We start from the raw sequence: 14,635 nt of genomic DNA, 5'->3' as shown, positions 1-14,635 counted from the left end.
TTGTGTGAATAATTCTTCGGGATATTTATTAAATAATAATTGTGAAAGAACATAGCCTTGTCCCAATCTTCTGCTTATCTGTTGAGCATCCGTGCTTTTTTTATCTATTACTACAGCCTGTTAATTCCAATAGAGATTTTTCACTATTTTAATAAATATGTTTATCGGATCCTTTTCGTTTTAGACATTCCATGATAATGTTTTGTTTAACTTTGTCAAAAGCTTTCTCATAATCTATAAAAGCGACATACAGATCTTTTTGTTGGTCTTAACATTTTTTAGCAAGAGTTGTGAAACTATATGTACTCTATTGTTGCAGAACTCATGTTCCAAAGTTACTACGACAACCAAACTGTCTATTTCCCACATCCGCTTTACACTTTTTGAATATTCTTGTACTTATCACCTTTTAAAATATTTTCCATAATTATGATATTGCATCATTTCCTGGAGTAAGTAGTATATCGTTTTAACCGTGACCAATGTTTTACCGGAATCATGCCAGCGTATTTCGCTTATGCCTTATATTTCTACGTTCAGTTTGTTTATTTCCTTAATCGTGCTGTGCGTCTTTCCTTGTTCGAATAAGCAGCTCACATTACATGTCCCCAAATTTAAAAAGGAATTGTTGTCTTTATAGTTACTTGTCACATTCAGGTGGATTCTCCTCATGTGGATTTCTAGCACCTCTCGACCATTGAAGGTCCACCGTGGACTAAAAGCCGTGTGATTGACTGTGTTTGATATTTTTATTGTTTTAGGAAAATCTGATAATCTTTAATGAATTGGTTTCACGTTGCCTTCTACGTCTTTATGCCGATGACCAAATACAGGTTCATCTGCCTTTGGGGCAAATTTCTCAACCCCAGAACAAAAGAGAGTCCTACCACAACAACTAATGCGCCCGTAGCCGTTGGTCAGTAAAAGAGATTGCTTATACTAGCAATCACTTGGTGAATAACTCTCCACGCTGGTAAAACGGACTGGCGAATGGTGGGAAGCACGACCAAAAGAACTTCTTCAACTCTTGGGGTGTGGGTGAGATGGGTAAGGCTTAGATGGAATGTTGGGTACGGACAGCGATCAGCTGCTCCTATTAGTCGCTTTTACGACAAGTAGGAGATCCTATGGGTGTATTCTTCTTAAGTAACCCGCATCTAACACTACCAATAAAATTGTAGTGGAATAAAAATGAAATAGTGCAACAACATAAAAATAAATCAAAGTAAACAACATAAAAATAAACAACAAAATTAAAATAATTTAATAGTTTACTTGATCAAAATGATATTCTTCGTACATTCTGGATTGTATAATCTATTAACAGTCGTATATCTGTACAATAATAGATACTCTTATTATTTTGGACAGATTAGCTTTGTTTTTAAACTTTCGTCAACTTCGCACGGTTCTTTCTTACAAATCTGGTTTCCATCCAGGTCTACACATCTACATTTTCCTCTTCTACATTGTTTTTGGGAATAATTTCCATTGGCATCACAAGTCGGCTTTTCATTACTGGACATAGTAAGTCTAGCTCTTGCACATTCTATTAAGAAAATAAAAATAAATACAAGTTAACTCATTATACTACTAGGAGTATAGATAGGAGTACTGAGTATCTCTGAACTGAGGAAACAAAGAAAAAAGGTAAAGGTAACGAACAATTTGGTAATAGCTGACACTATAGACTATATAATATGAGTACATAAATAACACCATTTATTGAATAAAGTTTTACTTACTGCAATCCATAGTTTTCGCTAAAGTATCAGTTTGAAGAACAGCATTTAAGACAGATCCTTCCTTGTCCACGCAATATTTACTAGAACAAGAATAAGTGGATGTAAAATAGAAATTGATGGCATCAGTATTGAATGAGTAATGCAAATAAAATACACTGTCTAGCTATGGAGACCTGGACAAAGAAGTGAGAGATCAAGTACAAAAAGCAAATAGACTGGCAGGATGCCTTAATAACACTATATGGCGAAACAGACACATTAACACTGAGATGAAATCAAGAATTTATCAAGCCAGTGTAAGACCAATAATGACATGCCTCAGAACAAGACCCGAAACAGCCATAACGCAAAGGCTACTGGAAACGGCAGAGATGAGAGTACTAAGAAGAATTACAGGAAATACTCTGAGAAATCGAAAGAGAAGTGAAGACATTAGAAGAAAATATAACGTACAATGTATAAAGGAATGGACACAAAATAGAAAAAATAATGGAATAATCACATATGTGGAATGGAGGAGATCCGTGTCGTCAAAATAGCAAGAGATAAGTTACCAATCGGCAGAAGAAGTATCGGACGACCGCGCAAAATATGGAGTGACAACCTTCCATAGAGTTATTAATCCGCCAATGAACAATCAGAATTGCTTATAAAGAAGAAGAAGAAGAAGAAGAAGAAGAAGAAGAAGAAGAAGAAGAAGAAGAAGAAGAAGAAGAAGAAGAAGAAGTAGAAGAAGAAGAATAAGTGGATAGATACGTTAAAAAATAAGTAAATGAAACTAATTTCCCTTTAATAGCCAAGAAATGCTTATAATAAAATAAAAGTTATAATAAAAGTTTGGGTAGACAAATCCGTTACATCTACAAAATCAAAACATAATTTTTTTTCTACTTACTGTGTTGAATTCTCTTGAAGAGGTTTATAAGTTCCATCTATGTCGCAGTTAGGAAATGAAAATCCGAGCATTATACTAAAACCTTCGTCTTTTAGAGCCTTATAGGCTTTATAACTTTCCAAATAATCACCTTCGCATTTTTCATAAAATATACCTGGTTTATGATTTTTGTCTAAAACAAAATGTAAATATACTGTATGATTTTAAGATCAATAAGCAAAAATATCTGACAAATATTTATATCTATCCAGAATCTAATCTGTATGATAATTCTATTGTTGAGATCCATATCAATTGAATATGTAAAAAATTATTTTCTTATTCTTAGATAAAACGGAAAAGAGTAAATTGCACAGTTTTTACTTACAACACTTTAAAGTGTCTTTGGATATGTCAGTAACATTGATAGCTTTAGCATCAGGATAGGTGGGAACGCCATCGTAAGTGTCCACACAGAAACATTTCTCATCCATGCATTGAATAGGATAGTAATCTCCGTTGGACGCACACTTAAAGAACTCGCCAGGTCTAAGCTCTCTTCCCATCAACACCACTGCCTCTTCGTAGTCACGAGAACATTCTATAACGAGTAATAAAATACATAAGGGTACGAACATAAGAAATTACATAAATATTAGCTGCAAATAATTTGAAGTATGGTCACAGTATATTGCTTTATAAAGAATTCCTTTAGCAATATACTGTGGTATGGTAGTAGATCTTATTGTTTTTCCTATAAATTGTCGTATTTTTTATCGAACACTTAATAAGGAGTTTTTAAAACCTGAAAAAAAAAACTGGAACAAACCTAAAACTCATCAAGCAGGCTACGTTTTGTTTTTGTTTTTGGTCCTTTTCGACTGGTTATCATGAGTAAGTCAAAGCACAGTTTTTCTTCAATAGCCAATCAACATTTTTTATTCTTAGTTGTGGCTGGTAGATACGGAAGTCCTTGGAAAAACGGGTTTCATTGGTTTCATTGTATTATAACCAAACCGCTTGGAAATAAATATAAAAAGGAATAAAACTATTTGTTTTATGTCTCAATGTTTCGTCACGATTTTGTGACTTCTTCAGAAGAACACTGTAAATTTATTAGAATTATTGGATGGAAACAAAGTGAATATTTCAACAGTTACAACTAAAAGAGTAAAAATTTAAATTTTGTTAACATATCTAAATGACATTTGTTTGATTTTAATTTATTTAAGAGTTATAGTAACCACAATACATTATATTTTATAGAGTGAATTCTTATATTGGACAATTTTTAGTGAATAAGTTAAAGTAAACAATTATTGTGACAGTATTATCGATATTATAAGGTGGAAAGATGCAATTAATAGTAGAGGAATGAGAAAGAATCAGGAACATCTTAAATTGATCTATCAAATGTAATTGATGGTACGTATTCAGTTATTGTAATACTGATACTAAGAAATGGAATAAAATTGTAGGTAGAATTACTACAAGTAAAGTATCTAGGAGTGACATTGCACCAGAATGGAAAATGGAGGGAGCACGTGCGGGAGGCGGTCCGGAAGGCTGCGAATAGTGCGGCTGCGTTGGGGAGGGTGATGTCCAACATTGGGGGACCCAAATCCGAAAGGAGGAAGGCCTTACACGGTGTTGTTCAGTCGATCGTCCTCTACGCTGCACCAGTCTGAAGCGAGGCGGTAGAAATAACAGCCTATAGGGAGGCTCATAACACAAGTGGACAGAACAAGTCTGTTGCGAGTGGCATGCACCTACAGGACTGTGTCTGCGGCAGTCTTGTGGACCATCACTGGATGTGTTCCGTTACATGTTTTGGCGGTGGAAAGAAAAGAGCTCTATGAGAGAAGAGGCCCAAACCTTACTGTGGTCGAGAAAAGGCAGGAAAGGGAAACGTCAATTGAAAGATGGCAAGAAGAATAGAACAACACGGAGGATGTGGCACAGTGTATATAAGAGAATACAAGAGATTGGGTAGACTGTGGCCACAGGCGATTGGATTATTTCCTGACGCAGGTGCTCACAGAACACGGGTGTTTTAGGGCCTACCTCTCTAGGTTCGGAAAGCCTGACATAGATGAATGCCTATACTGTGGATACTCGGACACTGTAACACAAACGATGTTAGATTGCAGCAGATGGATAGTGGAAAGAAACAGAATGGAGAGAGAGACAGGTGTGAATTTTGTTACAGTAAGAGAAATGATTGAGAGAATGATTGAAAATAAATCAGGTTGGACTAACGTATACAGCTATATCCATGCAGTGATCAAGAAAAAGGAAAAGGAAGAGGAAGAAAGACAGCTGGACCAACGGCAAAGGTAAGAGTGAAAGATGCTGGAAGTTGAAGCTAGAGAAGTGGGTCACACTATATGAGTTAGATAGGCGTGAGTCAGATTGTGGGGAAGGAGGAAATGCCCGTCTGGGAATGATGCCGTACTAGTAGCGATGAGGGTCTTCTACATGCTACCTGAAACGAGACACTGAGCCTCCTTGCTGATGAATGGAGTGTGGATGTGTATGAATGAAGAATGAATGAATGAAGATAGTGCTTCGGAAGTGATGCCGGCCTTACAGCTGCCATTCCGCTTCAGGATCGCTGGATGACAGAGGAGGGTCTGGTTAAGCAGATAGACGCTCGGCGTAGACTCGGCGACGAGAGGGCAATTTCAAGTACCTCGGGACCTATCGCCGGGAGTACGAAGAACGAATCCTGCACTAAGGTCTGGTCAGGCGGCGTCCTGCACTGGGATGTCTTTTGAAGATTCTAGACCCCCCCCCTCTATAAAGACGAAAAAAAAAAGGTATCTATTGTATAATAATTTTAAATACCTATAATCTAGCCTGCATTCTTTAAGCGCCTATAGTATTTTGCTTAGCTCAACTGTGTCAACGGATTTGTGAAAATCGATCAATATCAGCACTAAAGTTTTATTGTATTCCACTTCCTTCACTATCTTTTACTAAACTCCTGGACAAAATTAACGCACCACTCATATCTTTCTCAATAATCTTTATTTGTTGATAATTTGCTGTACAAGTTGCCTATGGACCTTGTTTGACAGTGACAGTTGTTATGTAAGCTAATAATAGTCTTGTTTTAACAATAATTTGTATTAAACTTCGTTTTAGACTAAAAGTGAGTTAAACTTTTCATAAAAAGTGCCGATTAAAGCTAAGTTCTTGTGAGAAACAAGCTTTTTATTGTGATATTTTTCATCACATGCATGTTTAAAAGTTCATTTGCATAAAAATTAAATAAAAAATAAACCGCCAAAGAAGTTTGTTAATGGAGGAGCCAGTGGGAGCATCGACCCTCCTAGATGAAGGATATTCAATGCGATACGTTGCAGGTTTGTTAGGAAGACATAATTCCAGCATCAGTCGCAAGGTGAGGCGATATAATGAAACAGAGTCATACCATCGAAGATCAGGGAAAGGGCAAAAACGTTGCACTAATCAAATTGATGATCGTTTTTTGAAACAGCGTGTTCTGAAAGATAGGAAAGTCACCAGCAATTTGCTAAAAAATTAACTAGCAGATGTTCGAAAAGTCGCGATATCGTCTCGAATAGTTAGAAGACGTTTACATGAAGCAGAATTGAGTAACAGGAAACCAGCCAAAAAAAGCTTGCTTACCAGAAAACACAGGGTTCAGAGATTGAATTTTGCAAGATTGCATCAAAATTGGACCCTCGATGATTCGAAACGAGTTTTTTCTCCGATTAGGCTAGAGTAAGCCTAAAAGCTCCAGATGGTCGTGAGCGTGTCTGGCGAAGGCGAGGAGAAAGGTTTGCCAGCTGCAATATCTCTCCTAAAGTACCTTTTGGTGGTGGCTCTAAAATGTTTTGTAGGGAAATTTGTTTTGAAGCTCATACGGAGTTGGTCCCCATACGTACGAGGTCTATGAATGCCCATTATTACTTAGACAACATTATTGTTAAACATGTAATGCCTTTTGCTCCGTTTCTTGAAACTAATTTTTTATTCATGCAAGACAACGCATGTCCTCATGTGGCTCGACAGGTTATTGGTTACCTAAATGATGTTGATATTCCATTATTACAGTGGCCACCTAACAGTCCTGACATGAATTCTATAGAGCATCTATGGGACTATCCCAAAAAAAAGATTCGAAGTAGTAGACCCCCTGTTGCCAATCACAACCAACTCATTGATGCCGTTATTGAAGAATGGGAGAATATTCCGCAATCTTTTGTTGAATATTTGATATTAAGCATGCCTCGATGCATAAATGCAGTCATAAGAAGTAGAGGAGGGCCTACACGGTATTAGTGTTGACCCAGATGCATTGTACTGTGTTACTTTGCTGATTTTTGTCTTTTTGCAATTTGAAGTTATGCTAGCTTATTTACGCATTTCCAGCAAAAACAATTTTTTAAAGATACACTAAGGCAAATTAAGGTCATGATAAAGTCATGTTGGACTTATTTATCGGTGTTTATTATTATTTCAATGTAACTTAGTTTTATTTTGTGTTTATTTTGTAAATATTTAGATTAATTAAAGTGGTGCGTTAATTTTGTCCAGGAGTTTATTAGGGTTTTTGTGCTTTGTAGATGGTGATTAGTTCAGTAACTTTTTCAGATTCCTGCCTGTTCTCTTGGTTGATAAGTTGACAAATTCGAATGTAGTTATAAGTTCGAATTGTTTCTAAATTCTCTTTGTCCGATTTGTCTCGATAGACGATGCTAAAATAAAATGTTGAAGTCGTTAAAGTCGTGCAGTAAAATATAGTTTTATTGACAGCTACTGAATGATTAAACTATAGTTGTTGTTGCGGTAAAAACGTATAATAGACTTCGTCTTAAAGCTATATTTATAATCTCACGAAAACGCCTTCTGCATAGCACAAAAACCTTTGACTTTTGAAAGCTAGCAAAAATAATTTGAACCAATGAAATGATTGCAGGCATTCCCTTAATAATATTAGGCAATAGTTTGCAGGAAGTTGATCAAACTGTAATTAAGCTACTAATCGATATGTTTTACAATTGAGGAGCGTCTGTTCAAAAGGTCGTATTTTCACCATAAATAAACTTTACAATAACTTAAAAAAAACTGCCTGTTCACATAATTTTCTTTTTATAATATATTTATATATACATTAATATGAAGGTTAAAACTACAATATGATGTACATTTTCAAAATAAAAGAAAAAACTCAAAATTCTAGGATTTGTTCAGTTTTATTTTAGAAATACGACTTTTTGATCAGTAAACTCAGAAATACGACCTTTTGCTTAGTCAATGTTAGAAACATGGCTTTTTATTTTGCCACTTCTGGAAATAAGGCCTTTTGACTAGACCTCAGAAATACTTTTAAAATGAATTATTTAAAAAATCATCCTTATACTCTAATGTCCCCAATGTCTGGTTCCATGCAAACACATTCACTGTCTTCATCATTATTTTCCTCATTGGCGGTATTGTGTTCACTCAGAAGAATATTTCTATACCATTGTAAATCTTCAATCAAGCTCCAATCTTCACCAAATTGTTTAACTAATAATGATGTGACATCTTTTTTTTTATTCCCATTAAGACCCTTACCTAGTGGTTGATCCTACAGTTCCGTTGGATGTAGTTTACCTCTCTTCAATAGTGATTCAAATTTTTCTCCTCCTAATTCAAAGCGATAGTTTTCAAATGCACAAACTTTTACATCTTTGAAACGACCACCTGGACCTTTAATTTTTCTAATTTTGATTCTCTTGGCAGATTGAATTTGTGCAAGCTTTTTGTAATTTAGCTCCAATTTTTTAATATCTTGGAGTGACCAATCAGTACCCATATCGTGAACATTTCCATGTTTCTTTATAATTTCTATGTAGTCTGTCCTGTGTGTAATAATGTCTTTTTCGATTCTTCCGAAGATACGATCCGCAGGTAAGAAGCTATGCCCACGGACTAAAAAAGTTATAGAGATTTCTTCAATTGTGTTATTACTATTAGCTAGCCAGTTTATTAATAAATGTAGGATGTGGCTATTTTTGTTTTGACCGCAACATCCGCCGCAGTACAAAATTAGGATGTGACATTTTCCCCTATTTTTAACTTTGCTAAGTATACCAGCAATCCAGAGCCAATTTCTACACATCCACGGGAAGCCTACGTCTCATCCCATAAAAAGAAATCAGGTTCATTTTTGTCCACATGGGTAATACAAAAGTTGTAAAAACTGATTTGCTTACTGTAGTATGCATCGCATTTCCTGGCTTCAAAATTTGCGAAAGTGGTATAACACGACTACCACTGAACTGTTCCGCGCTGCAATAAGCAAAGTGAAGATAGCCGTGATGATCGCCAACGTCCGGAACGGATAGGCACTTTAAGAAGAAGAAGAAGTATGCATCATTTATAGGGGTTCTAGGTAATGGTAATACCTTCTGCAAATCAAAACATAGTCTTATGCTGTTAGCTACTGGTTTCTTCAATGATTCGTAGAAAGCATTGGATCTTAGTTTGTGAACTCTTTTTTCAACAATCAAAGTTTGCTTCTTTACGCTACAAGTTTCATTTTCTTAGACCACAATATGCACACACTGCAGGCATCAGTAGCTGGGGCCTTAAATCCAATGTTAAATTCATTTAAAAATATATTATAGAACATTGCACGGGAAACTCTTAGATTGCTACAAACAGAAAGGTTATAGAATCTAAGTAGTTTAACAGCATTTAATTCAGATGACTCCACCAAACTTTGCTCGTCCATATTATTTACTTTTTTTTGTGTATTTTGTTAACAATATCGTAAATTCTTAAAATCTTAATCCTAAAATCGAATCAAGGAATCAACCCAGAACACGAGTCACCGATAGTGAAAAGTATCTGTCATTCGACTTTACTTTGACTTGACAATAAATTGACACGACAATCTTCTTCTTTTTCACTGTGTGACAAGGACACTGGCGTTTAATTGTGCAGCCACAATCGGTAAATGCCACAACCGTCCACTGACCTAACATCTTTTTAATGATGCCAACTAGCGAAATAAATACGTCCTTTTGTACTGAACTTTTTTTAAAAAAAGTTTTATGACGAGGAAATATGCCTGTTTTGATTAATATTATATATTATAGATGTTTTATTTAGTTAAAATGGATAAACGGCTTTTTGATTGGAATTTTAATTTTTAGAATCTTATTTCAAGGGAAATATGCGCTTTTTGAACAAGATTTGAATTTCCTACGAAGTGATCTTACACCACAAGTGTAAAAAAACTTAAAAATAAATAAATTTCAAAAGTGAAATACAACCTTTTGAACACTCCTTTGACACTCCTCAATTATACGTGGTGAAACTACACAAATTCGGGAAATTAAGATTAATGTGAGATTACACATTATTGGTCTAATTTGTGATTGAACAAGTCTCTAATTTTCTTATGTTTAGCATTAGAGAATTTTCTAGGTAACCAACAATTTAATATTAGTATGATGGGCTATTTTAAAATCAAAACTTATTTACTTACTACACTTAAGATCGCTTTCTGGAATTGAAGTAAAATCTGCCTCTCCAAAAATTCTGCTGCCAGTTGCATTTACACAGTAACAACTAAAAAACATATATTTACATCAAATATATTAAAAACGTATATATTAAAATAAAAATGAGCGTAGCAAAATAAATGTAAAACATCTATATTTACAGTACGGAATAACTGTTTGAGGTAATTCTTCTCAAGCAGATCGAATTTTTAAACTACAAAAAAGACTAGTGAGGATACTTGCAAGAGCAGAGTATAGGGAACACTGTAAACCAGTATTTCTGGATTTATGTATTATGCCACTACCTTCACTCTATATACATATATGAGACGCTGATTGAAATTCATGCCAACAAAAGTAACTTTAACATAAACTCCAACGTCCATGATCACGATACAAGATCTAGAGATGCTATTAGAGCACAACGTTTTAGCTTTAGGTTGACAAAGAGCATAAAAAATTTGACTGATGTTAGTTTGTATAACTGTTTGCCAGATGGAGTAAAAAGTCTTCACTTGTTATCGTTTAAGTTTAAAATCAAATCACACTTTTTGAAACACTGTTTCTATTCAAATCAGAGTACTTAAGTACAGCTTTTACACAATAGTACTAGTTTGGTCAGGGTATTTGCCTATTATAATTATATTTCATGTTTTTTATAATTCCATTAAGTGTGTTTGTCGTTTTTTTTTTAATTTTTAATATTAAATATATACATGTTTGTAATGTTTAAATTCGCCAAAAATTTTATATGTATTGTCACTATTCCTTTGACTTGTCAAAAACAAAATTATTTTTGTATATTTGATTAAATAAATTCTATTCTATCTTATAGAATAATTGATTCCTCCGAAAATGTTTCTGAGTACCTTTCCTTTTCAGATCTCTACTTTCTTTTCTTAACCATGGGTCCGAATAATGTATCGTAGATCGTAGACTCGCATTTTAACACATTTTTTGCTTTAAGTATTGAATTTAGTGACTACTGCTTTGTTCCCCTTCATTAATCATTTGTCTATATTTTTTCCTTCTTTCTCCGTGTTTGTTATGGTTACTCCTAAGTATTCAAATTTTGTTACTTTTTCAAAACCATATACATCTTTTGCTTCTTTCATATTGATTTATTTGCTATTGTTTGTTATGTCTCCTCTCATTTCCATAAACATTGTCCTCGCTAGTATCACCCCATCATCGGCGTACGCTATGCACTGTTCTATGCTCTTGAAAATGGTACTGTTTGTGCTCACATTTGAGTAGTTGATTAAGTTTGATTAAGTTGAATGAATTCGTTGATAGCGGATTCCCTTATTTTAAACCTCTATTTACTATAAACTGCCTTGTAAAGCTTTCTTCCGTTGTTACCCTATTTCTCGTGTTTCTAAGCGTCATTTTCACTAGCCTTATAATCTTTTTTGGTATTTATAATATTCTCATGGCCTCATGGGATAAATTTGTTTTCATATTTCGTTAATCTTCTCCCAATAATTTTTGCAAATATTTTATAGAATACTTCTAATATTGCTGTACCTCCATAGACTTCGCACTCCGTGTTGTCGCTTGCTTTTTTATAGATCAGACAAATAAGAGCGCTACTGCAGTGTTTCGGCATTTCCTTTCTTTTCCAAGCTGCTAATGTTAAGAGGAAAATTCTTTCTTGCAGCATTTCGCGGCCTTCCTTAAAAATCTTAGCTGGGATACAAGCTTTTATTATTTATAATGAAAAATCTTTCTAATGCGGTTTGTGAAGTAATAACGAGTACTAATCTCTAAGTTAAACCACAAAAATATAAAAACAATGATTATTTAATACTACTACTAATAATAATACTCGTAAATAGTTTGCCAACACGATAAGGAACATCCCAAACTACTCAATTACTTTTTTAAACTATTTAATATTGGGATATTAAAAAGACCCAAAAGTCCCAGTGTTCTACTATGGGTACCATTTTGAAGAAAAAAAAAAGAAATTTCTCTTTAAAATGGTAGCCATTTTTGCACTTTTCTTTAAATTATACTTCATTTAGTTTGTTCTGATTTATAAAACTAATGATGACAGTGATGTCGAAACGGGTCATTAACCAGTTAGTCTCTTATTATTTGTTTAACTTCATTTAGAATTGGTTCAACACATCTTTCCTTGTTGTTAATATGTCGCCATTATGACTTCTGCATTGACTTGTGGTTGCCTTGAATTATTTTCTGTTGTTAACTTTTGTATAGAATGCTCCGAATTCTTTCTCTCTGTTGAGGGTTTCTTTAAATTTAAGTTTCTTATTTAAGTGCTTTCTTTTTTTTTCTTTTGTGTATCCTCTTTTCTTTTCTCCTCTTTGTCTGTTAAATCTCTACAATAATTGTTCTAGTTCCTCGGGTAAGCATCTTTCTGTAGGCTTCATTTGTTTCTTTTATTGCATTATTGCATTTATCGGCAAACCAATGATTTTTAGATTTTTAATTTTTCTAGATTTTTATTCCGCTTAAATGTTAATATATCCGATTTCTTCGTATTGGCAGTTGAAATTTTATGAAGTTGCCGAGAATGATACGGAGCGTTATCCATAACTATTACCGAATTTGATGGTATATTTGGTAGCAGTTGTTGTAAAAACCATTTTTCGAACAATTCGCTAGTCCTGTCTTCGTAATAGTCAGCACACGACTTTTTGATATTTTTGGCCGATATGAGAAGCGCGTTTTGTACGAATCCGTTTTCATTTCCTGCATGTAAAATTATTACGCGTTTTGCCCTCGAACAGAATTATCCATAATATGTAATAGTAATTGTAAGGAAAAATTAAATCTTTCAGTCCTAGGCCTTCAAGGTCTGTTGACCTTAATAAATAATAAATAAACATTACTATATCACAATTTTGTTAATTTTCAGATTCTATTGACAATTTCGAGTGGGGTTGATTTTTCATTTTTTGTTCTCAAACATTCATAAATATTTAAAACAAGCCTCTGACATGCAAATCCTAGCCGCTTCAATACTAGGTAAAACATTTTCTTCATTTTTAGGATTGTTGCTTAAAGTCTTTTGTCTTAGATCTCGAAGTGAAAAATGAAGAAATTTAATATTTATTTAATATCTGGCAACGCTGTGCTTTGGTTTCATTTAAACAAGAGAGACGGAACATCTCAATCCGTGTAGAGGACATTACGAGGATATCTCGCATAGCTTGGTTACGTTGCGTACATTGCTTGGTGTAGTAAAACAGATCTGTTAAATAATATATTTGATCCTCCTCGTAAAACTTCAATTTTCAATTGATTTTGGATATATAGTCGGTTCGCTATATTTACGCGGGTTTCGGATTAAAAATTTTATTGTAAGTACCCAGTTTTAATTACCTGCTCTTTGGGGAAATATCAACTGGTTAAATGAAATGAAAAATAATCCATAACTTTTTTTAATTAAATAATAACGGAAAATCTTTTATATAATTGACAGTATAATAAGGAGAATTACTTCATTAATGGAGTCTAATGTGGCTAATATAAACCTAATAATAATGTTATATTACACTTCACACAGAAAATATGGTATATGTATATTTGTTCCATGGAGAGAATTTCTAATGAAAAATAAAAAAATTTAACTTGCCAACAAAAATAAAAATCAGTCATTATCATCAAAAATATCATAATCGTCATCATCATCACTGTCATCACCATTAATTGTTATTATGATTGGACTTATTTCGTTTATTTTATTTTCACGAGTCCACCAATCTTCTATTAGTTTCTCGCACTTGAATATACAGTTGCACCACACTTCTGGAGTTACAATTGAAAGTGCCTTTCGCCAAGTTTCCCGAACTGCGTCGTCGCTATAACCGTTAGGCCCAATATGGTTGTCATAATATTGTTTTGCTATTCCCCATATATATTCGATGGGATTAACCTGGCAATGATACGGTGGCAGACGTAAAACTTGATGACCGTAACTTTCAATAATCTGATCCACAACAAAGGTTTTTGGTTTTGCGTGGATATTTGCCAAGCGTAATAATTCTGATTTTAAAATATGTTGTGTAAATGGTATATGTTCCTTTGTCAACCATTCTTTAATTTTATTAACAGTCCAAGAATTCGTTGGACTTTTGTTTAATACTTCAGAATGGTAAGGTGCATTGTCTAAAATAATTACGCTGGGCTCACTTAAACCTGGGAGAAGTTTTTCATGTAACCATTTTACAAACATTTCTGTGTTCATATTATCGTGATAGTCACTTGATTTTGATTTAGATGAAAATATTAAATCAGCACCTTCTATAAAACCCGATTTCTTTACTGCATATAAAATTATATGTCGCTTCCCTTCTCCATCAGTATGTTTGATAGACTTTACGTTATCATCTTGCCATATTCTCTTGGTTGCACCCCTAGAAAATATCCATGTTTCGTCTAAATATATAAAATTTGCCCTTTCTTCTTTTAATTTAGAATATTTTCTTAGAAAGTTAATTCTTTTATGCACAACAGAACTT

At 34.0% G+C, this 14,635-nt stretch overlaps 1 protein-coding gene across 1 annotated transcript in view; it reads right to left on the bottom strand.

The window, feature by feature from the left end:
* Positions 1-1,253: 1,253 nt before the first annotated feature.
* Positions 1,254-14,635, bottom strand: part of LOC140444014 (uncharacterized) — a 32,218-nt gene continuing 18,836 nt past the window's right edge. Inside the window, exons 5-9 of the mRNA XM_072535588.1 lie at positions 10,130-10,212; positions 3,008-3,220; positions 2,641-2,812; positions 1,746-1,825; positions 1,254-1,549 (exon numbers count right to left, since the gene is read on the bottom strand). Coding sequence (XP_072391689.1) covers positions 1,359-1,549; positions 1,746-1,825; positions 2,641-2,812; positions 3,008-3,220; positions 10,130-10,212 — 739 coding nt within the window. The 3' untranslated portion in view covers positions 1,254-1,358. The remainder of the gene's footprint in view (positions 1,550-1,745; positions 1,826-2,640; positions 2,813-3,007; positions 3,221-10,129; positions 10,213-14,635) is intronic.

This window comes from Diabrotica undecimpunctata, chromosome 6 (genome assembly GCF_040954645.1).
Source record: "Diabrotica undecimpunctata isolate CICGRU chromosome 6, icDiaUnde3, whole genome shotgun sequence".
NCBI classification, from domain to species: Eukaryota; Metazoa; Arthropoda; class Insecta; order Coleoptera; family Chrysomelidae; genus Diabrotica; species Diabrotica undecimpunctata.
The sequence above is the reverse complement of the archived record's forward strand: the minus strand, read 5'-3'. Positions and strand labels throughout refer to the sequence as shown.